This window comes from Chlamydotis macqueenii, chromosome Z (assembly GCF_036417535.1).
Source record: "Chlamydotis macqueenii isolate bChlMac1 chromosome Z, bChlMac1.mat, whole genome shotgun sequence".
In the NCBI taxonomy this organism is placed as follows: domain Eukaryota; kingdom Metazoa; phylum Chordata; class Aves; order Otidiformes; family Otididae; genus Chlamydotis; species Chlamydotis macqueenii.
In genome coordinates, this window is record NC_141593.1 from 2670359 (window position 1) to 2695078 (window position 24720).

The 24720-nt window shown below is 37.3% G+C and overlaps 1 protein-coding gene across 8 annotated transcripts in view; it reads right to left on the reverse strand.

Annotated features, from left to right (window-relative positions):
- Positions 1 to 2817: 2817 nt before the first annotated feature.
- ARK2N (arkadia (RNF111) N-terminal like PKA signaling regulator 2N) overlaps positions 2818 to 24720 on the reverse strand; it is a 46743-nt gene continuing 24840 nt past the window's right edge. For 7 of the 8 annotated variants that reach the window (XM_086770395.1, XM_086770391.1, XM_086770392.1 and 4 more), the window contains 3 exons: positions 11083 to 11265; positions 6930 to 7056; positions 2818 to 3436 (listed from right to left, as the gene is read on the reverse strand). In XM_086770395.1, the coding sequence (XP_086626521.1) occupies positions 3247 to 3436; positions 6930 to 7056; positions 11083 to 11265 (500 nt within the window). In that variant the 3' untranslated portion in view covers positions 2818 to 3246. Of the gene's footprint in view, positions 3437 to 6929; positions 7057 to 11082; positions 11266 to 22572; positions 23087 to 24720 lie in introns of those variants that run through there. The other variant, XR_015261434.1, reaches the window with a different exon arrangement.

Consider the following 24720-nt stretch of genomic DNA (forward strand, 5'->3'; position numbering starts at 1 on the left):
GCGGAACCCTAAGTTTAGCACAGTGCAGTTATACTTGCCGTCCTTCTCTTTGATTGCGGTTGTAAATTCCCCGGTGTAGTAGTGGTTCTCCAAACACTGTTCAGCCTGGCACCACCTCTCGTGGTGTGCGAGGATCTGCCCAGAGTTTCAGAGCTGATCTACGCATCCACTTCAAATGGCAGTAGATCCGAGCTTGCCAGCACTACCTGGCTGCGTGAGAAAATCCGAGTGGAACATCGCTCCCTCAGTCAAATGGTCTCAGCAGAAGACCCGCTGAGGATGGGACGAGGGGATGCAGTGGGACAAATACCAGTATGGAGGTGACAAACAGCAATGTATTGAATGAAAGTGGGAGGAAAAAAAAATCCCAAACAAGTTGGTATTGTTTAAATAATACACTCTATTTTATTTTGTCTTAAAATAGTTTATGCTACAGACTTGTTTCAAAAAAACAGAAGGTCTCATCTTGCACCAAAAATATATATATTTATATATATATATATAACACTCTGTTTTATTATTATTTTTTCTCCAAAGACCATTAAATACTAGATGGAAAATGAGAACTAAATAATGAGTGTCAAGAAGAATCAAATTTTTTAACTAGAGTCGCACATTTTAAACATTTATATTCCAAGCAATGATTTGTCTTCACTACAGAAGATTCCAAGTTCACACTCCAGCAATTCAGGAGCTGCTAAACCGTGACGGGCTTGAGCCAGCGCACTCTGAAGTCGATGGGGAGCCCCGCATCAGCTCCAGAGGGTTCCAGATCCAGCCCCAAGTGCACTGGGTCTTAGCCATACAACGGCTAGCATTTCTCTTTCCTGCTGAGAAGAGCAAAACGATCCAGGCACTGTTTGCTCTTTTTAAAAAAAAAAAAAAAAACAACAAAACAAAACAAAACAAAAAACCAACCAAAACCAAAACCACTTCCAAGCTATCCAGTGATTGCGGTTTTCAGATCGCTACCCTTTCAAAGCTGTGAAGAATAAGAGAAAATATGTAGTGTTTTAAATAAAAGAAAACCTGCATCAGACTACAATACATGGATTGTTTAAACAAACACAGTGCACAATTGGAGGAAGTTTGGTTAGGATGCAGTCGTTTTTTATATATACATGGAAGTCACATCATATACAAACTGAAAAACAGGAGAGTTTGCATTTTTTCATGGAAGGACTACAAATGGGTCCCTGCAGCTTTCTTCAGAACTGATCTTTAAAAGACTTTGTGAAACAGGAAAAAGCAGCCACACTAAATCACTGTTCCAAAGTTACCTTTACAGCACGTGTGCTAGCACACTGAAACGACGGCTGAGTCGTGTGGTGAAAACAGGCGGAGAAAAGATGCACAGCCACTACTGATACAGAGCCCCAGTGGTACAGGGCTTTTCCCTACCGCAATGTGAACGGGCGCCATCCACGTGCTGCTCCCTCCCTCCCTCCCACCCCCAGAGAAAGAAATCGGTCACTAGAAGCACCACATACACTTTTCTGGCCATGCAATACACTTATGTTCAATGTTTTAGAAAGCTTGAAATTAGAATATCAATCCCTTACCTAGTTGTTCTTTGAAGTGCAGCCATAACCATTCTGCTGGTTAAAGAAAAAGCTGTTTGTTACTAAACATACCACCACTGCTGGGGTTTTTTTTCCTTTAAGTTATGTGACAACATAGGTAATTTTATTTATATTTTTCTGCCCACAGATGAAATTATTGAAAGCCAAATGAATTTAAAAACCAGCCAACATAAAAAGAAAATAGAACTTTCCATGTCCTGACTACCCCCTGCTCAGCCTTAAATGGCAAAACATCTGATGACAGAGCTGTACAAAATTCCCACTAGAAACACTATGAATACAAAGGAACATTTTAATTGCACAATAGACATTTAAAGTGAATATCATCTTGTTAAAGTCTATCTTTGGTTTTTGCCTTGAGAAAGGCTCAGAATGACAGACGAGGGGCAGGAATTCCCATATACGCTACAGAAACCGCAGCCCACTCAAGTAAGGAGTTCCACTGATTATGGCAGAGTAAATATTCTGGTAGAAAGTGTTTCCTGGATCATACTCTAAAAACAACTCCAGAACTAGGACAGGAGACATGACCTAAAGCTAGGAAAATGGTGCAGATATAGGGGTTTTTTTTTTTAAAAAAAAAAAAAAAATCAAAACCTTAAGCCCTGATCCTGCAATGTCTTTAGGACAGAGTTTCAAGCACTTGAATGGCCCCACAAGTTTCAGCCAACTGTCCGAGCTGAATGCGACGCAGCTGCTGAAGTGGTCTGCCAGACCGGGGCTTTGCAAGTTGTTCGGGTTTTTTTTTTTTTTGTTTGTTTGATTTTTTTTGAGATGGTCAATGAAGCAAATAAACAAGAGTAGAAATGAGGACTGCGAACAAAATGTTTAGTTTCTCTCCTACTCCAGGCAAGACTCAGACAGAGGTAAAAAAGTTCAGCTATATTTAAAAAGGAGAGGGATGCGGGGCCTTTTTACTCCTTTTCTTTTTCTTGTGCTTTTGCAATAATCAGCTGTTACTCAGTCACTACTGGTACTATTTTAAACCATAACAAGCTGTGGGAAATGATCAGTGAAACACAGTAGTCAAGTAGACAGAAGACTCAGCACTGAAAAGAGTGTAAACTATAAATTACATTGAAAATAAAAATCCTTTACTTAAAAGCTGTTCAGTGCATATGTTATGGGCCTTTGTATGTAAGTCAGTCCCTCCTGCTGGTAACGTAACCAAATCAGCATAGGTATAAACACTCTTGGCCCAGTTTTCGGAACTGACGAATACCCCCAGTTCCACTGAAATCAGTGAGGACACAGCATTTCTCAAAATCACTGATGCTCACACAGCAAAACACTAATTTCTACTAACAAACTCAATATACTGATAGATTAAAACTGTTCTGAAGTTGGAGGTGGGAAAAGGTGGGAGGACGTAAGTTTGCACACAGTTATTTCTTTAGATTAACACATACACGAGTTAGTAAGTGTAGATGAGTTTTAAATTTGGTGCTGTTGGGTTTTAATGCTGGAAGGAATCCTCCTTTGAGAAGGCAAAAACATTTTAAATGATACTGAAATTATACTACATTCTTATGGAAATGAAAAACTCTGTGAGTTGGAATTTTGTAATGCCAGGAACAGGACTTCTGAAGCTGAAGCTTTAACAATGAACTTCGGTGCCACAAAGGGGAGAAGGGGTCGGGGACAGAAACACAGTGACACTGCATTACAGTAGATATTTGCGTCTGGTATCCTCATCCAAAGTGAGGTCTACTACTTCTGGGGGCGAAGACCAATTCTGCTGGGGAGTCACAGCTGTCCATGATTGCGTTTGCTGAGTGTTAATGTACTGTGAGCCTGCGCCATGCTTCCAGGAAGACACGCTCTGAATCACACCTCCCCTGGGATGCACACACCTGTAGCAAGGCACAAAAACCACAAAGTATTAAAGCTATTGCTGAATTCTTGCACAAGATTCTTAGCTGCAGGGGTTTATCACTTATGCATCTTGTTAACATGTCCCTCTCCAAAACATCCTCCTGGATTTTCCATTTGTAGAGTCCATGACATCTTAAATACCCAGTAACAAAGCTGAGACTAAACTTAAATTTAAACTTGGGGTGGGATTACATTATCTTTAAGAACTGAATTCTGCCAGTGGGTATAAAATGTGTGTTTTTATGCACACACCCATATGTGCATGGATCCCAAAGATCTTGAAGAAGTCTGCCCCATCATGTGTAATACCATGCATTATTCAGAAGCATAGTTTCCTGATAGCAGTTTTACCCACTGGACTTTTAAGAAGAGAAAAAATTTATGTGAGGCTTGATGAGGCAAAAAGAAAAGCTATCTTTCTATGTGAAATCAAAACCATGTTAAAATACAGAAAAAAATGAAACTTTCATTACAATAATTAGAAGAGACATCTTGTAATTACGTTATTACAGCCATTACACTTGATTTTTCTTTGGTCTTCGTAACTAAAAATTACAAACACACTGGGAAATGCTCACTGATAACAGTATTTAAAGGTAAGCACACACTCAAGTGCCTGGCTGAAGTGAGGTACACATCCACTTATTTACACAGTATTTTTACTTACTATATTCATCATAGATACGTGACAACTGAAGTACAAGATAATAACAATTAGAAAAAGTCAAAATGAAAGACAGACTAATTTTTTTTTAATACGTTGAAGTGATGACAGGAATTTACTAGAGTCTTTAAGATGGTCCCTGCATTCCCAGCTGTAAATCTTAAACAAGTGCTAGTAAAACTTTGTACCTAGTGCTCTGAAAATTGGTTTGCTCTGTAAGCACTGGTGGTGGCTGTAGCTGCTCCTGGCTGCACACATACGTAGGAGATACTGGGCTGCTGGGGTAACCTTTTCCTGTTTCTTTACAAAGGCATGTGTACTGTATTTTAGGAACCCACGTTTTCTGCACTGGTCAAATATCCCTGACATTTACATTTTATGTGTTTTAATTTAAGGTAGTGCAATTTATTTTCTCCAGAACTACAGAGGTTAGGCTTATCTCTCTTGGCTCTGGTTAGAGTTTCGTGAAATAGAATGAAAAATCTCATTCTCTGAGATCTAACTTCTCTGAATACAAATATCTCATTTCCTTCTCAGATATGGTATTTAGTTTTGGATGTGATGTTCAGAATGACTTTTTTATTACTTCTTCAGTCTTAAAAATACATAGTTAAAGTACGTATTTGCAAAGAGTTAGTAATAAGAGACTGGAACTCTAACAAATATAGAGGATTTTTCTTTTAAGAAGTATTTTTAAGCATAACTGACAATAAAAGCTCGTAGCCAAAGCAACTAAGTATGATGTTCGGTCTCAGGGACTATGGTCCATCGTTGTGATACAGAACAGTCCTCAACACTTAGGCAAAGCTAATACTAATTTTTCTCCCTGAAGATGACAAAAAGCAAGCTGTAAATTATCTCATAGAAATGATACCTTGCAAAAATAAACATGTTTATCCTCAAGCAAGTCACACAAGCAGCCACTAGCAAAACGTTCAATCAAACATTAGCTGAGGGAACATGCTTTCCAATCTGTAGCTAAGGGAAGAGATCAAGTAAAGGCAACCACAAAAGGAGGGAGGGTGGGTGGGGGACCTAGGGAAAAACAGAAGAAGACTGTTTTATACACATGCATGATAAAATCTATTAGACAAAAAATAAACAAACTGAAAATCATGACTTGATGTCCTGAGTAGATGCCAAGTAATATTCCAACGATGAGAAACGCCACCAATTCACTAGCAATCTGAAAAACTACAGATGATGGAAAAACTCTAGGGTTTCACGACTCACACCAGTCCAACGACGACATGGAATATGCAGCATGATAAAAACAGTGTGAGCAAAAAGAACTGAATCCAAACACCATACTAACTAAGCATGCAAAAAATACTGATCAAAAACCTAAACCTTTTCCAAACGACAACCCTGTCAGAAGCCCATCAATACTTCATAACTGCAAGCCTAGACCTGCAAGAGAAATAAAATTCTCAATAGGATTTCAACAACTGAAATGTGTGAGTATTCAACGGAGCTGGTCGGAACTAGTCTTCGGGAGATGGAAATGAAGGAAAGCACAGAAGTGCGCTTTATGTCTGTCTTTGCTGAAATTATTTTGGTCCGCATCTACTAAAACTGATTTTAAACAGCACCTCTGCATTTACTTAACATTTCCATTCTTGTACACGGTAAATTATTACCGAGGCAAGCAGCACTGGAAGCTTTTGAACAGGCGACCACAAGCAGAAGGGCTGTGTGTACACAGCGCTAGACAGATTTACAGGAACAACTATTGGAGGACAAGTCCACGGGGCTTATCACTAGGAAAAAGATTCTCCAAGCCCTAGGTCTGCTGGGTAAACAGCCCGGAGAGCTACTTCCTAAGGAATTAGCATCTTCCAAAACAGTTAGCCATGCAAGGACTTTCAGTATTCTAAAAGCAATGACTAAATCTCTTCCTTCAGCACCTCAGAATTTCCTTTTCTCACATCCAACAGCACTGGATTGCGCTCTTCCTGCTTGGGAAACTGAGTCCCATACACCTTCCTTCTTCCTTTTCTCAAGGCAACGAGGAACAGCTCTGTTCCTTGTCCCTCACACACCTTTTCTGCTTCCAAGCACCACCAAGTAGTAGACTAGTTTTAGAAAGAGCTTGTCTGCATACTGTTTTAACTTGCTTTTATTCCACCAAATTAACTTTCCATACTACATGAAAATGGCAGTCTTCAACTGCTTCATAATACCTTAAGCCAAGGAAAGATAATAAAATAAAGATGAAGAGTAACATAAAAAAATGCCTATCAAGAATATAGCTAAAGCACAGCTGGACAGCTTTTTGTTTGAGCTTGAGAGAAACCTCTGGCTTCCTTACCCTCATCTGCTTTGGGGATTTGAACTCTCTTGTATCTTGAAATACAAACAAGATTCACAAGGATCCAATTTTTAATCTAAAAAGGCTATCTTATGACATTAACCATTGAAAAGTTCACAGCATTTTTACAACTACTGATAAATTAAATAAACTGGAAGCTGATTAAATGCTTAAAGTAAGTTAATATTTTGAAAGGAAACAAGAAGCCACAAATATTTTTGCTTATGTATTTGCATATTCACACTACACCCTTAATAGTTTAATTCCTGATTTATATGAATTTGGTAACTCAGTATTTGGTATTTTAATACTACATATGTTGTAGCCTGTTAATGTTTGATGTCGAGTCGCAACGTTTGGTACCTTTTGGGCATCAGCCATGGACGGATAACTACAGAAGTGAAAGTCAGTAGGTTTTTTATCTTTATGAATTTTGGCAAAACTGATATTCTGACGAAATAACAGAAACAGTAGAACAAGAAAAAGGAATTCGTACCTGGCATGTTCCTGAACTCCAACAATCTCTACTTCGCTATCAGAAGAGGCGATATTAATTTCTTCATTGATCTGGACATTACCAGAAGAGGTTTTGTCGCTTGCAAGGAAGCCTGCATCCAAATGACCTACAGATGGGAAAAATGCAAATACAGCCAATGTTGAATTGTTTACACAACTCAGAAATCAGCTGGAAAAGGAATTTTCCAAGCTAACAAAAGAAAAGGCTGAAACACTGAGATTGGAAAATCTTATTAGATCAAGTTATCCAATTTTCAGTTCAACACCTGCTACAGGATGACCACTGGACTGATCCAGTCACAACAGCTCTGCTGATGGCATCATCACACAAATGTGGACAAAGCCAGACTATCGCATCAAGAATGCTTGATGTAATTAGGCTTTCCAGCTGTTATTTTACAACAATGCTAAGAGTTAGACTGTGCCTAAACCTCTTTGAAATAAAGAAACAAGACAATTGATTGTTAATAAATCACACTCAATGGTACTGTGGCAAACAAAGCCTATAGGCTGGACAGAAACATCACACACACCAAGGAAAATTAACTTTCTTTTGTTTTAAAAAAAAAAATAAGGGAAGTTGGTCAATGAAAAAAAAACATCAAACCCATCAGTTTCTGGTCACACTGCTTCACACATCTGCGCTAACATTATTACAAATACTTGGAAAAAAAAAAAATCTGTTTTTCATAAGTTCCGTATATAGCAGCGTTGTTTTTTTATTGCAGCTCCTCAATGCTCTCCAGTTCATTGGTCTGTCAAACAAGTCGGCTCTAAATACTCACAACAAGTGTGGCAGGTTTTGCCTTTTCTGCAAAGAAGGTCCTTCACCACAATCAGTGAAGTTGTGTTGTGACAGATTCAATAATATTTGCATGGAAAACTCAAAACAGCCAAAATGATTATTTGTTTTACAGAAAATAAGTTATTTAAAGAATCAATTAAAAAAAAAATTCAATTTAAAATATAGCTTCTATTTTTTTTTTCCCCTCCTAAAAAAAAAAAAAAATTACTTCTACTGTCTCTCTTCAGCAGTAACCTGGCGGATGCTGGGCAGCCCTGAAGCAGACGAGACTACATACTTCTTTGAAACCACTAACTCAGCTGTATTACACCGGGGAAGAATAATTTATTGAGCAGGGAATTTGAGATTAGAATAATATATTACGTCTATCTAGTTTGTCTGGATACCTCTTCAAAGACGAGAGGAGGAGGATGCAATAACGGCCCACCAAATTTCAAAGGTGTGCGAACATGCAGAACTGATTATACCCCCAGGTAGATGAAGAGGACACAAAGAGAAAAATTAAACGTAAAGCAAGCGTGAGGGAAACTTAATGACTGCTTGAAGTACTTGGAAAGGATGCAAGCAAACAGAGGGGCATAGTCCATACGGTATGTTCAGTTTTTGGAAAGGAAAGACCCTTGGTGCAACGTCTGATCAGAGTTAGCAAGGGAAGGAAACCTGTGTGCTGTCACGTACCTGAAGGAGGAGTTTCCACCTCACAAGACAAAAAAGATTTGTCAGCTGAACTTAAAACGAATTAATAGCCCAGGCAGACCTTTCCTGACATTACTGTTCAGCTGAACATTTCTTGGCAGATACCACCAACTGCCAGAAAGCCCCCAAGTAGGTCATGGGTATTTAATAGAAGCGGCTGGGCACACTGTGAAACATGAAATGGAAGTGCTCGGAGGCTTTGATTCATGTGCTGGCGATGCAAATCAGGAACTTTACGTGATCACTGCCCCGGTGATTCGCATCGCCCCGCTCCTGAACGTCACTGCTGCTACAGTATAGGCAGCAGAGCAGCAACACAACCCTCGGTCATTTATTCACGTGAACCGGTGTGGATATCAACTTGCCTTAAAATATTGTATTAATGCATTAATGACGTGCCATCATCCTGCACCCTGTGCTAGACAGGGTAACATCTGGCAGACGGGCAAAGCAGACCACCTCTTAAATAGCCCCCAAATGAATCCCCAGAGGTATAAATGAGCGCTCCAAAAGAGTTTTCATGTATTACCATAGCTTTACATTCAGACAACAAAGACGTAATTAGCAGCAGACAAACCATGATTAGCAGCATAAATATTGCAACAGTAGCTGTGTGTAAATCAGGATTATATCCTACAGATAGATTTACAGCCTCTGGCCATACAAATTTCATGCCTAATAACATGCCTACACTGTTAATTCCTTTGCACGAACATTAGGACGACACCCAAAGGAGATATTTTGTTTGCCCTGCAACATCAGGGCTTGCAAAACAGCCCCAAATATTTGCCCATGCACAAAGATGTGATAGTGTGTCTTAAAAAGATTTTTTACTTAGATAAAGCTTACGTTGTTATTTTCCCATGGGAATACATCATTTAATGTCTGTTAACCTAGATAGTGGTTGAAGATTAAATTTGGGAATGAGATTTGAAAAATTCTGCTTTCCAAACGTGCAATCCCAGACATGGTAAGAAAAGGCCAGTACCGACAAATGTGCAGTCGGAGGTGTACGGAGGCTCCAGGGCTCTGGGGCAAGGTGTATGCAGGAAGAAAAAGAGATTCGTCCTTTCAGACGTTGACACGGCCGTAGCACCAGGAGTAAATTTGCCTGGACATGTTCCCACAGGGTCAGGGATGAAGAAGTTTGTTGAAGTTTTCTAGTTTTCTTTTACCTGGCAACCTCTTCCTTACAAGTTCCCTTGGATATAGGTGGAGGAAGGAAGACAAATTTCAACCTGCATCGCAGCATTGTACACACAAGTGGAAAGTGGAGGAAAGCTTGGTAAGAAACATTACTTTTTATTTCCTTACACTCCTTTGAAGCACCAATCTGTTAATGCTATATAATAAAGTTAAATTCAGCTGTTCTAATCATTTAATAAACCACTTTATAAGGGAGTGGGCTTGTTAAGGGTCAAACAGCTAACTACCAGTCAGTTGCTATCCTGCAGACAATACCAGTGAGCTTGGAAAACACCAGCTAGCTTCAAAAAGGCTGGAACAACATCCAGCCACGGACCACAGTGAAAATAATGCAACAGAGATTCTCATATTCGAATAATGGATTTGTCCACTATATAATAATGGAACATCTCTTTCAAAATCAGCCACATGTATTTCTTTAAGCCTTATATACATTGAAAAGTAGCTCAGAGCTCAGGACACTTCCAATGAGGGTGCCCTTTGCCAGGCTTACATTTGGAAAACACAGCATCAAACAAAAGACTGCTGTGCCCCACCACAGCAGGCAAAAATCCATGCTTTATGCAGCTAAAAATCTTAGCATGTGTACTGAAAAAAAATAGTGGAAAGGAAGGCAGTACGTTGGCATACAAGGCTACGGAATGAAGTTGACAGGAAATATTCCCTGTTAGCTCTCTGCACCCAGAGCATAGTAGCATTTCACGTTGTTGCTTAACTCTTCTGTTAATGAAGAGTTGCATCACTTGGTGAAGCTGACCAACTTTTATGAGCTACATGAACTCCTCTGAATTCTTCGACAGTATTCCTGCTCTTGCTTTCTTGAAGGAAATGTCTTTGCTGCCTCTCGATGCTAAATCCACTTACCAGCACCTTTTCACCTGTCATCTTTATCTGATGCTGGTCTGTCCAATTTTCTAAGGTATGTTAGAAATGCAGATGGAATATGGGAATAATTAATGCTTGTATTTTAAAGAAATAGAGACAAACAAAAGAGACAAAAAAGACATACACAGAAAACTACAGTACTTAAAATGAGATTATGGTCGGTTTATTACCTGGTGGCATGGGTCGTCATAATCAACCATTCACTGACAAGCTTAGCTCACCTTCCTTTTTAAAAAAAAAAAAAAACAACCCAACACCAAAACCCCAGACCTAAGTTCCAAGAATTAATTAGAGGGAAAAGGAGGAGAAGAAATAATTAAGAAAATTAGTGTCAAAAATACATTGCAGGAATCTTTGTCAATTTTTATCAGTTATGTTTCAGAATACATGTCAGAGATTTTTTAGAAGCACCTATACCGTTTTATTGCAGAATCCACACAGGGAGCTTTTAAAACTGTATAAACTACAGAAATACTGAAAGCAAGAAAGGGAGAGACACCGACTGAGACGCTGGAAGAAGTATCAGAGGAGAAGAACAAACCTCTGTCAGCACTCAGTTCATCCAGCAGCCCTCTGTTTCTCCAGGTAGATCCTGAGTCTTGATTTGCTAAAGAATTACTGTGCTCTTGAACTACCGCAGCCGCCAACAGATTGTCCACATTTACCACTTCTGGGTCTGAATTTGTGTCTGATATATCATAATGAGCTATGACTGGAGGTCCATCTGCAGAAGGAGAGAAAAAGCAATGTGGATTAGAACTCAGCATACCGTGAAAGACACTTTTAAAAGTATAAATAAGCTGTTTAAGGATTAATGCAATCTCCTACACAAAGCTCTTAAAGAACTATAGATTATATTAATTATTAAACTTCAGTCTGAGATTACAGAGACATTTTAACCTTTGCATACACAGAAAATACAAATGTAAGAAAAATACATTTATAAATGTATCAGTTATTTGTGTATTATCTTTTACATTAACACATAAACATCTTTGTATCTGACAATGTTACATTTACAGTCTTAAAAGGATAAAGCCTTAGGTTTAAAATAAAAAATAGTAAGTTACAGGACATTAAATTTGGCAAGACAAGATATTTATCTAGAGAATTTTACAGAACTCAATGTAAATGTGATAGCTTACATTACTTTAGTGCTGATTAAATAAAACTAACTTTTTGATATAACTGATCCAGTGACAATAAATTTAACATTAGGCAACTTCCCTTCCGTAACATTTGCCTCTCCAGGACAAGGGAATTTTTCAAAGTGGCTATGTTTTTTGGTGTTGTTTTTTTTAAGATCAAGAATAACAAGAAAAAAAACCTATAATGCGCAGTGATAAATATGTTTTTAATTCAATATGATTACCATGTGCATCTTTGGTCACCAAAGTTACAGGGGAAAACAGGGAGAAAACTGCTTACAGGATTCTGGAATTTATTCTTGAGGAATAGCAAAAAGATATTTATGGTCTATTTTGTTATGACAGATTATTTTCTTGTGAGAAATAAAAGCATGCTAGAAACAGAAGAGGGTCAGAAAAAAAAAGTCAGATTCAAGACAAGGATTAATGTGGAAGCAAAGAGAGAATGGATAAATACTGTAATTCTGAAAGGATGCATGTTTTTAACTCAAATGCCTAACCTCAGCTACAGCTTATCAATTCACAGTGGATGAACGTGGTTGGAGTTCCCACTCCCCAAATGCAAATGGCAGAATCAAAACTTTCTTTGGCCCAAGACTTCATCCACGATAATAAGTATGAAATGGAAAAACAAGTTGGGCCAAAGCTCAGCAGCTTTGCTACTGCAATTCTTTAACTCCAAGGCAGTTCCGGCAGTTGAGTGCCTGCAGGCCTTTTCTTTAGGGGTATGATACATAGAGGTTCTAATTTCTATGGGATAATATAAAATAATTATAAACTAATAACGTGTTCAGCAAGATAAGCCCTTCAGAGCAACAAAATTACTGAAGAAATCTTTAAAAGTCACAAAGAATAAAATCACAAGATTTTTTCAGGAAAGACTGGTTTCTTTTAGGAGTGTTTAGTGGCTGCTGAAGACAGAAAGAACACGATGAACTAAAAGTTTCAAACTTAGTTCTCTGAAAAGCTGTTTCCACTAAGGTTTTTAGGGTGGGTATTTTTGTGGTGTGGGTTTTTTTTTTTTTCCCCTTGTAATTTAGTCCCTGAAACATAACTCAACCCACTCTTTTAAGAAACATCTATTTTGTGATTAGCAAAACACTTCATTAAAGAGTGACCATATTGCTCAAGCCATACTAAAGCTAAGTTTTGCAACAAGGTATGAAGAAATTCACAAAATATTTCCAATCAGACCCGCCTCCAAAACAACACTTTCATCAAACAATGTTATATTACAAACTTAAAACAGACCCAACAAAAATAAATGGGTAGTTAAATGCCAATGTATTAAAGACCAAACTGTTCATAACATGAAACGCTGATGATTATGACTGGAAAAGAAGTCCTGATAATTAACTGAGAGGCAATCTTTGTCTTTTTAAAAGGCAATTACAAAATAATGGAATACCAAGTTCAAAATTAAGCTGGCTGATGTTGAGTTAATTATTTGTGAGAGCTGGTGATTAGATTACATGCAGAAGTTACAACGGGACTCAATCATGAGAGGCATGTTTTCTTTCAGTCTGATCATCAGAGTTCAGCGTGAACATATATAATGTGATCTACAAAAATAAACAGTCCAGTGCAGAAGATACGAGGGTCAAGTACAATATTGACTATTTGACCATTTTTTCAATAGGTTGTCAAAATTTCAGGAGCTATGCACTCTTCCTTCAGCTCTTTGTCTCTCTCGCTTCTCACTAAGTTCTCCGAAAGCAGAAGCGAAATTTTGTTTTAGATAGACATGTCTACACAAGTGAAATTATATTTGGACACAAGGCACCAATAGTCTCAAGTCAAAATTGTACCACTCCTACATGTATAATCATGCAAAAATGTATAATAAATGTATATACATGCAGAGTGATATTCTCATCACCTACCCATAGAAATAACTTGTGTGAAAGTCTTCATCAGTAGGAAATACAAGCATAAACTTGTTATCTGTAGCTCCACTCTTGTATCTTCCACACTTCCAAACAGCACACCTTATAACTTAGCTTAAATTTAGTATGCATCAAACAGACAAAAATATTTTCAATATAATTTACATACTGTAATTATATTTGTCAGTGCAATAGCCACCAATTTAACAATCTGGAAAAGACGAGCTGCCTATTTACAAAGCAACCACAGCAGAGATGTATTTTCGCTTTTCTCAGCCTTGCCTTTCAGGATCAGATCTGGAACGACCCCTGACACAAGGGTTATCCATACCTATCACCAGTAAATGGCCAACGAGGCCAAGATAACGGCCACAACGCTGCAACAAATCCTAGGATTCTCAGCACATATAAAAGAAGAAAAAAGCAATAAAAGTCTATGTGTGGTTTTTTTTTAAATTAAAAAAAAACAATATACAGGTTGTAGACAAATATAACTAGATGAAAGTGGCAGCAAAGGCATATTAAAAAAAAAAAAAACCTTCTAAAAATCCTCCATTCCCAAAAGCCTGCTTCCTTTTCAGTCTACAAGGATGGACAGGATGGGTTAAATTAGAAAATAAATAAAATTTCCCCGGCCAACTACGTGATCATCCAATGATGTGATGCAAAGTGAATGTGTAGTACCAAGAAATCAGGACAACTGGCTTCAACTAGGAAATAAGAACTGGAAAAAATGCTTTCAGGTTAAAAAGGTAAAAGGATTAACTACAACTATAGTCATAACTTATCATCTTTTCTTTACAATGGAGTCACGCCTTGTAATTACTGACTGTAATGGTGTTTCAACAGATAGAAAAATAGACACCAAAACAAACCATGCCACAATCAGAATTTAATGTAGCATAATTAGGAGGTTCCTAGTCAGTAATTTAAACAATCTATTTAAGAAAAAAAAAAAACAAACACATCTTTTGAGAAGCCAAGGTAGCCTGGAAGACTTACATTTCCCTGGTGATAAGCTTTAATTCATTTCTAAAGCAAAGAATGCTTGAAAAAGACAAGGCTGAAAGTTAATAAGTACCAGCAGCAAAATACAGCTGTTGACATTTAACGTTAACAGGGGGAGGGAAAGACTGCTTTTTTTTTTAAAAAAAAAAAAAAAAAAAGAATTCAAAGGCAGAGGTCATCATGGGGACAGCATTTCCAAGTGTCCAATTCTCCCTTATATTTACGGAGCTCATCAAAACTAATTCCACTCACGACAACTGAATCAGAAGCCACATGCACTAAAATCCTGGTCTACTCATACCAACTTTAACGTTGCGAAATAGAAAATTCAATAATTTCTTATTTGTTAGCCACTCCCATGCATTTCATAGAGCCACATCTCAGCATTCAGTGGTCTAAACTGTGTTGTAAGAGCCACACTCCTATTATCCCTTAATTCATTATAGTGGCAGCACAAGGAAAAAGGGGGAATCAAGCATAAAATTTTATCTGTAGGTTAAAAGAAGCAATCCTATACAAAGCCTCATACCTTTGCACTGTGTATCAATGCACAGCCGTACTTTATAATAGGAAACAAAAGACATGAGCTAGCAGAATCTGAATGAGGAATTTAGTCCTTTAAGTCATTATTTCTCTTTAGCTTTCTTAAATTTAGGCATGTAGGCCCAGCTCGCCACCTAAACTCCCTCCTGCTGTAGCCAGAGAGAGGAACTTCAGGGCCAAGTCATCTCAGCCTGGAAATTGCAGGCTGGAGCATCATCTCCCCTCCTTCCACCTTGGACAAGGCACCTAACTTTGACACTGCTGAAATGCACCAAAATGAAATCCAACCTTAGTGGGTGGGATATAAACTGCACTATATTTTCTTTACAAGGAGGGAAAAAAAGACTGAAATCTCCAGAGGACTATCCTGATTGAAATAATTTGAAAATTAAAAGCCTAATTTGGGTGGTCTGAATTGCCTTATTTAGGTGTGAATATCACCCTAAGCTTTAAAAGACACAGAACAGGTTAGAATTATAATTACAGCACTTTATTCTTACAAAAACCTTTCCATTAGTAGATCTCAGAGCTCTGAGGTGGTTATTAACCTCCTTATGCCTGTGGGGGAAACTGAGGCAAGCAGAGATTTGCAGCTTGCTCAAGGCTAACAAGCAGAGGAGCTCAGCCGTGCTGAAAACATCACTCTGCTCAAGTTACTGGGCTATTTTTAATTACTAAATTATTGACGAGTTTTAAAATACTATTTAGGAAAGCTTTCGTGAAGCATTCAAAAGCTAACAAGGTAACACACAGAGTCACCCAAGTACTGGCAACCCAAGGAGAGACAGCTTCTCCCAGCCTCGCCTCTGCACCTTCGCTGTGAACGCAGGCACTGCTTTATTTCCATCTCAGTCCTCTGAACTAAATTGCATTTATTTTTATAGAAAAAGAGAGAATACTGAGATGTTTTAAAAATAATAAAAGATCTAAGAACACCTTTGTTTACACTTACATTTCAGAGATAACTCCATTTACTCCAAGATTAAGTCAAATATATATAAATTTTAAGATTAGATGATCGCTACAGTGATTGAAATAATCATATTTTGGGCGCCAAAAACTAAAGGATTCATCTTAAGTGACATGCCAAAGGAGTTTTACAATAGACACAGCAGTACCTTATCCAAATAGAAAGGCTTTGTATACAAGACTACAGGCTGAAGTGACAGGCTTTTTGTTTGAGACAAACAATACAAACCTGGTATTATTTAAGACATGATCCAAAGCTGCGGTTTCATAAAGAACGTGCAGTTCAAATGGCATAAACTAGCTAAAACAACTCCCAGAGCAGGATGAGGGGCAGCAGATCTGTGCTTTTTTATTGTTGTTCAGTAACATGAAACACTTCATTACTATTCATATTTATTTATTTATTCCAGGTTACAATAGTTACATTTCAAAATTTACAGGGTTAGGCAAAGAATACATTGTAAATACAATAAAAATCAATAGTAGTGTAACAACATTCTCTCTAAAATCATAAAGTGAACAAAAAGTTAACAATGAATCCACTTTCTTCACATTTTCCTTCATTTCACACAGTAAAGCTTTTGTGTTTGTTTTTTTCTACCATAATAATAAAATAATAAAATCAAAACAACATGACCAAATGAGTTTCTGTTCTCAGATTGGATCATTTTTAATACATCACATCAGAAGGGATCTCAAAAATTCAAGTGTTACTGATAAACATTCATTCTTTCAGGCTTTTTGACGATAAAATGGAAAATATCTTGGTTTTGTTTTATCAAATTGTACATAAAGGCATAATAAAAGTCTTTTTTTCATTGTGCGTTAAGCAAAGGCACATGGAACACGGCTGTGTATTGAAAATACCAGCAAGTGCTGTGTGCACTTTATATCTCATGATAGGATTTATTTTCACTGATGCCACCCAACGATGCATTAATTATGGAAGCAGATATACTAGCCAGACCTCTTCCCCAGTTTTACTTGCAAAAGCATATCAGGACGGCTTTGGAAATCATCACACCCTATTCTTACATAGCTATGACAATTAAAAAAAATTATCTATATAAATAGAATTTAGATTAGGAAAAGGCAGGCAAACATGCACTCCATACGCACCCCTCCAGAAGACATCACATTTTTGCAAGTACAAATTGCATCTTCCCATGGAAGGACCAGTACAGGCTTAATGCAAAACTTTTGATGGTCCAGACTAACCCCTGCTTGATCCGGCTGCGAGATTTAACAGAGCACTTGAAATCACTTCTAACTTAATAAGCCTATTTTCCATGTGCCTTCATTTTGCTGATCAAACACTATGAGACTAATCAAATTTGTGAGAAAGACCGGTTTCTAGCTTCATGTTTTGCAAGGTACTGTCCATCTCTATCAATCAGCCTGAATATTTTAGCTTCTACAGTACAAATTAAACAGTGTATTAGTTCTAATGCTGCCAAATGTAACTGCAGTGGTCACAATGCAGATCCTGATTATTTTTAAAACATCTGCTCTACTGGCCCGATTTACACACATTCATCAGGCAAAGACTCCCCTTAAAGTCAGCTAAAGGATTCTCTGACCAAAAACTGCAGAATAAATTCAATTTCTCATGAGGTGAAATACTAGCCCCACTGAAATTAATAAAAATTTTCTACAGGTTTTAACGGGGCTAGGATTTAATTTCTTAATGCCCTTGAAATATTCTTTTTTAAAAAGAGATTTACAGTATGTGGATACAGGAAAAGACAAAATATATTAACAAGTTAAATCAGTGATAATAAATACATTTGAATTTGTAAAATAACTGCCAAATATAATCCCGTTTCACTGAGGTTAAGATTGGTCCTCCAGTCTCAACTCTAGCAGCTCAGATAAAATAACCTAACAATCCTGCAAAAACACTAAAAGACACTGTGAACTTAAAAAAATAGATGTATACTTCTGCCTGAATTATTTTATCCTAATACTGTTCAAAATAACACTGAAGAGTAGTACGTCTGAAATATTTAAGATTTTTCTTTTTTTTCCCTGCTCATTTTTTTTTTTTGCAATAGAAGCACCGAATAAAGTTTCACTGCCTTTACTTGAACTTGTTTTACATTTTATATTTTTTTTTAAATTCTAAGTAAAACTTGAAAATTCAGATGTTTTGTTAGAACCATGCGAAGCAAAACCCCAAACCCTCAGATAAAATGATGTGTGAAGGGTGGAATTTCCCATAGACCTTCCTTACCAAACCCCATTTGAAGGAGAGAAGCGGCACAAACGCCTGGGGAAGAACCAGCAGCCAAGTCTGCAAAAAACACTGCACACTAAAGCCCCTAGACTTCAAAGGACTCCTACACAGGTCCAATTCCAGGGGCAGATCCTTTAATTTTTCATTTACTGAACTGTCAGTTTGACATTTAGTGACATTTAAATTAAGCCTTTATATAAAGACTTATTTCTTTTGCACTTGCAGAAAAAAGGCTAACAAAATAGCTGTGTTTCCCCTGCTACTAAATCCTGACTGCAGTCACACAGGTGTTCAAGTACCCCTGTGCAGAAACAGCACATGGAAAACATATAATTTGATCTTAAAAATGGCAATACAGAAACTCCAATAGGCCAACTGGGTTTAAACTGGCACCATCTACCCTGGAATTACACCAGTCTACACCAGCTGGTCTGACTTGATGCATTTACTCTTTCAAAACCATAAAATAATTCTTTAAAGAAACTAGAATGCTTATTTACTCCATTCTGAAGTATAAAACCTAGGGTAATTAGAGAAACTCTAAATTATCATCTGCAATTCTCCATGCCTGTGCAAAAGTCCTACTGATTTCTCCTCTACTTGTGAAATTTGGTGGTTTTGAAGTAATTTGTTGAGATGTGAGCATAAACGTACATTCAAACTGTAACTCTGGGTTGGAAAGCAGAAGAGTTTCCTTCTCGTCATCTTAAGATAGTCTTATGTAAGGCCAGACTGCTTTAATGAAATACAGAGCGGATGAGATTAAAATGTGTGTTAAAATTTCAGCACAAGAAATTTTAACTCCCTGAAAGTTTCTAGTCAAAGCCCTTCAAAAGTAAGAGCTCATAATGGAAATCAAGACAAACTTAACTGCAGTCATATAATAGAGAAATTATTTCCAGGAGGAAAAAAAAAAACAAATCTTAAATTGTGTATTAAAAATCTGTTTTCTCAAAGAGATGCCAAAGGCTGTCGCACACACATTTAAAACACAGACTCATCACTAGTATCAGTATGGGAAGGTTGGTTTTCTCAGTGCTCTGCATCTTTCAAATTCACAGTACAGAGCAAGAAGAGAGATGCTCCTGTTCAACTGCACAGCCTGCCAAATCCTTCATCAGGTAAGTTATACTACACCTGAACAACAGCTCCTAGAAGGAGAAACATACTTCTTCATGTGGAAAACAAGCTAATGGACCAGATATTCAACTGTGTAAATCAACACATGCTTTTCATTGCCAAGGGGCTGAAGATCTGGCTCCAGTTTTGAGGCAAGTGAAAAGAGTGACCAAAGTAATATTTACCATTTACAAAACCATTGGTCTTGCACAGATGTTCTTAACACTAGGTGGCTTTTGTGGGGAAATTAAGGTAAAATTATACCTAATGTGAACTATTCCCTCAGTCTTCTGGGTGCCTTGAAATAATTTCACCCTAGAAAGAGTATAGCTTTGAAGTCTGTAGGCTCAACTGCTACAATCCCTCTGCTTGTTCTTTCACATTCACAGCTACTTGCATTGAAAAGAAACCAAAACAATTAACATAAATGGATAAAAATGTTTGACAGTTTTTCAATTTTGCAAGTATTAACCAAATAATTTTTTTTAATCTATTATTACACCGAATGACTCCAAATTTTTTTTTTTTTTTTTAAGAGATTACCTAACCGAGATATTGAAAGTTGGCAGAAATTTTACTGGCTTACATCTCTAACAAAGTTATCAACCATTTACAACATCAGCACGTAAAAGTCTGTTTCAGTCTGAGAGATAAATAAGTTCAACTGATCTCTTTAGACAGTTTGTTTTGAAATACCTAATTGCTCCATATATACTATTTTATTAAAAAAAAAAAAAAAGTTAAGGGCATGCTTACAGACGTACTGAGTTAAGTGACTTACACACTAAAAGAAACCAGTCACTGCAAAAAGCTGCTTCTGCATGCATGGGAAGAATTGTAAAGTTGTCATGCTTTAAAATATGCTGCTCTTAACATCGTCATAAAAGGGTGTGTCTGTATATATGTATCTCTCTCAAATCTATGAACACCAGAAAGATCCAATTTTTTTTTTATATCAGCAAATAATCTTCCCTGAAGGATCTTAAGTTTTAAACAAATGAGGATAAATTGATTCAGTTGTAATCAAACATAAAATAGCCCATTTAACTTTTACCTATAGCTAAAAATGCACATAATTTCAGATGAGGGAGTTTTCTTACAAGTTTGTATCAAAATCTTTGTATCAAAATTAGGCATGAAGGTGATTTGTAAAGAATTTATTCCAGTATTTAAAAATTATCCCCCTAAAAATTATGTCCTGCATAGTCTTTCAAACAGTTACTCTGAAAATAATACAGCTCTCTAACCTCAATTTTTTTAAAATGAAGGTATAACATACTTAAAAAAAAAGTAAGTCAGGGCCAAGAATAATGTTAAAAGAGCAGTGTTAGTATTATACTGATAACAAAAAGCACTTCTTGAGTTCCTGTTACAGGTTTGACCCAAAGCCCCTTACAAATTGATGGAAAAACTCCCACTGACTTCAGGGAGGAAAAAAAAAAAAAAAAAAAAAAAAAAATCAGACCTACAGCAGATAACATCTCCAACAGGAAGAAAAGGAATTACACTAAAATAATTAGTAAAAAAAAAGGGACTGGTTTACAAAGCAAAATAACAGAGCTAAAGGAGACCTATAGTGTTCTCTTTACTTAAACTATGTCTATGCAAGGACTTTCAATTTCCATTATTAGAATTTTGATTTAATTTGCATTAGAAACTTTTAGCAAGTTCTAACTGATGGTAAGTATCCCTTTTTGGTAGCTACAGAGAAGTTACTTAACACGAAGAAAGGCCTTAATGGAGAGGTGATAAAAAAAAAAATCCCTGTGTGTAATGACAACAGTAAGAATTAAATAGAGATTTCTAATATATAGTTTAAATTAATTCTACTTTAAACATCACAGTTTCAAGCCTGCCTATTCAGAATAACTATCAGTATAAAAAAATCTACACAACAGCAAGTTATTGTATTATTTAAAGTGAAACTAATGCTCTGGCATTCCCCATCATAAGTAAATAATGATTTAAGTGGCATTCAAATGTGGTTCAGAAGAAGCTCTTGCTGCCTGACCCAGACCAGCAACCTCTCCCTTCAGACCACCACAGTGTTTACTAATCTGACTGTCAAGTCTTCCTTTAAATTCCTGTGCCAAGGCTCAATCCATCCACCGACGGCTGCTTATCTCAGGACTGACAGGACTATTTTTATTCCAGCATGAAGGATGCAGTTTGATCGTATATACACAGAAGGAAGCAGCAGTGCTTTGCGTGTACAGGTTGTGCATGCACACTCAGTTGGGTGTGATTCACCTCACCTAACTTTAGCCAGAAGTTGTCTACTCCAAACTGTTTATAAGGGAGGTTTAGACAACTAATGGAAGAGAAAGACACCGCCAGGAGGTATCCTCTGTAGGTGCTCACCTCTTCCCATTGACTGAGGAGATGCACAGAACAGCAAGCTAGACACCTAAAATTAGAGGAGATTACTTCCACCCAAATCAAACACATATATATATAAGTATACGTGTCCATATTTGTGCACACAAAATAAAACAGCTGCTTCCATAAATATGCCATGTGCAACACAGCAGTGACATTAATAAAAACTCTGGACAGAAAATGAACTACTAAATGGGAGACAAGAAAAAAAAAAAATCAGTTGTGCACATTTGGTATATATAGCTAAATCTTTAGGAGAAGCTTATTTATTACTTCTGCCTAAAAAGGAAGAAGAAAAAACTAATGCGTGACATGTTCAAGCTGCAAAACTTGGGAGTAAACAGTTACGGAAATGTTACACGTCTGTAGTCTGGTTCTCTAGGGTACTTCACAGCTTTAAACATAAAACTTATTTCCTTATATAAATGTTTTAACATGCAAAAAGAGCATTTGAAGGAATACTCTGAATGCTCCTATTGTAGCAAACATAGCTTTTCTGATTTTGAGATATCTAAGCAAGGATTCTAAGTTGTATTTTCCCAAGTTTGGTGATGAAAGCTTAGGGTGGTTCCCCCTCACACCTTTAAAGGTGTTTGTATGCGTCTGCTGGCACATGCACATGGGTATACTGCGGGTTTTTTAAAACTACACGTATGTTATCTATAAATTTTAAAAAATGATACCATGGTAATAAAGCCCAAAAGAGAAAATCAAAACAAACATATACGAAGAGAAAAGCAAACCTTGTTTTTAGCATAATCCAAAGTAATAGCAAGATCGCAAAGATCGGATTTTTTTACGTTTGTGATTGATTCAAATCAGGCTCTGCAATATTCCCATTCTCTGGAAAGACAGGTGGAAAATTGTTATTAAAAGTCGCTGGAAACTCTAGCGTAGCATCGACATTTTGATAGCTCACATAAGAATTAAACGACTGCTGTGGAAGTACTTGGCTATCAGGCATCTGTATGAAAGCCCCTGACTGTGTGGTAGGGGGGATTCTTTGGCCAACTAGTTGAATTTTAGGTTCCCTGGGCTCCAGTTGTTGCTTGCTTTCTTCATCCGTGTCAAGACGGGTTAGCTTTTCTATCCACATGCGAAATTTCTCCTCTGTCTGCCTCTGCATCTCGGCAAAGCAGTTCATGGCCTCTTCCAGGACATTGCCTATGCAGTTCCTATCCCACACGGTGCCCCTGTCAAGCAATCCTGGAATTTCCCTGGTCGCTCCTCCAGATCCCCCAGCACGACTGAAGCCAGCTTTAAAGACATTGAGGCCATTTGATAAGACATCATTAAGTAAGAACATAATATTGTTTATTAAGGCATGTTAACTCAGGAAAACACATTTTTCTAATTGTGTCCCTTGGATATGACAACAGGGAAGGAATTAGAAAATATTAACCAACAGTATTGCCGTCAAAAAAAAAAAAAGCCCAACATTTTACACTCACTGAGGTTATAATAGAAATTTTGGCTTCAAAACTATTTTTATTCTAGAATTCTCAGACAATTCTGTCACAAAAGTATTTTTTTTTTTAAATAAACAAATCAAAGTAGTCCAATTTCCCTGAATTTATTTTGAGTTCATCTGAAGGTGTCAAAACCTTTATACAATAACATACTTAGTTCTGTTAAGCTGCAATGCAAAAATACTACTGTTTAACTGAGTAATTATGCACATTTTACTTAGACACTTGAACCCTTTTATAATGGACTGTTAAACATACACAAAATTGTACACAAGATAACAGAGATAAAGGCTGATATAGTGAGTGCAGATCTAAAGGAGCCAAGCCGAACGCTTTTGGTCTCATTTTGGAAAACACACTGAACACCAGTGAAGAGAATACACAACACGAGCACATACACACAAGCACGAAAAGCTACGTGAATGCTATGCTAATACACGAGGTGAAAGCACCCTCTGCTAGGTCTGATGGACACAGCTGCATCACAGGGTAATCAACACGGGACACAGGAGTGATCAGCCTCGCACCAACTAAAGTGCGCCCTTCATCGCACAGGTCATGGGCTGTGCAGCATTTCTAGAGTTAATTCTAGGCAAGGCAGAAAACAGACAGGGCACAGTCGGAAGGAAATTGTTCTCCTTCCCCCTATCCATCAAAAAGATGGTTAAAATGGCTTTGGGATTACCAGGAAGAACTTTAGCAGCAAGAAAAGACGGTCATCCTCATTATCTTACTCTACATATCAATAAGAAAAGGCAGTGGTATCTATATTTTTAAGTTTCACTCAAGAATCCCCTAGGAAACAATAAAACCCCAAGAAAAGGAGGCTCTGTACATGTTTGAGGAATAATAAACAGCGTGTGCATGCCCTCTGAACACACAAACATTACCTAAGGTAATTCAAGCAAGACAAGCATCACATTAATCTACACAAAGCAGCTACAGAAGCTGACAATTCAATACGTAAACGTGAAACCTGCGAGATCCCCTGGCTTAACAATAATAGAAAATATCCTAAGAATGAGAGAAATCATTGCACAACCTAAGCAAATATTTACTAATAAATACATAAGGCACTAAATTTTTATTGGGATTTCACTGTGTACATGAAATTACAGTATTAAACAATACATTCTTTTTAGAAGCTATTTAAATGAGGTAAACATAACTCCTTCAGTAACAGCTAAACAAAGCCTAGGATTATTCTCTTATTTCTGAGCAGTAGCAATGCTACCCACCAGGGCCAAAAACCTTCCACTAAAAACCCTACGTTTTAAGTCTTCCTTCCCAATTGTTTACCTGTCAGACAGGCTGGAAAGCCAGCATTCTGGTCCTCGGCTCAAGAATACATAACTTTACAGCAGCTAATTTAAATCCCTCTGACTGCATTTTAACTACAAGTAATTAAGTGAAATGGTACCT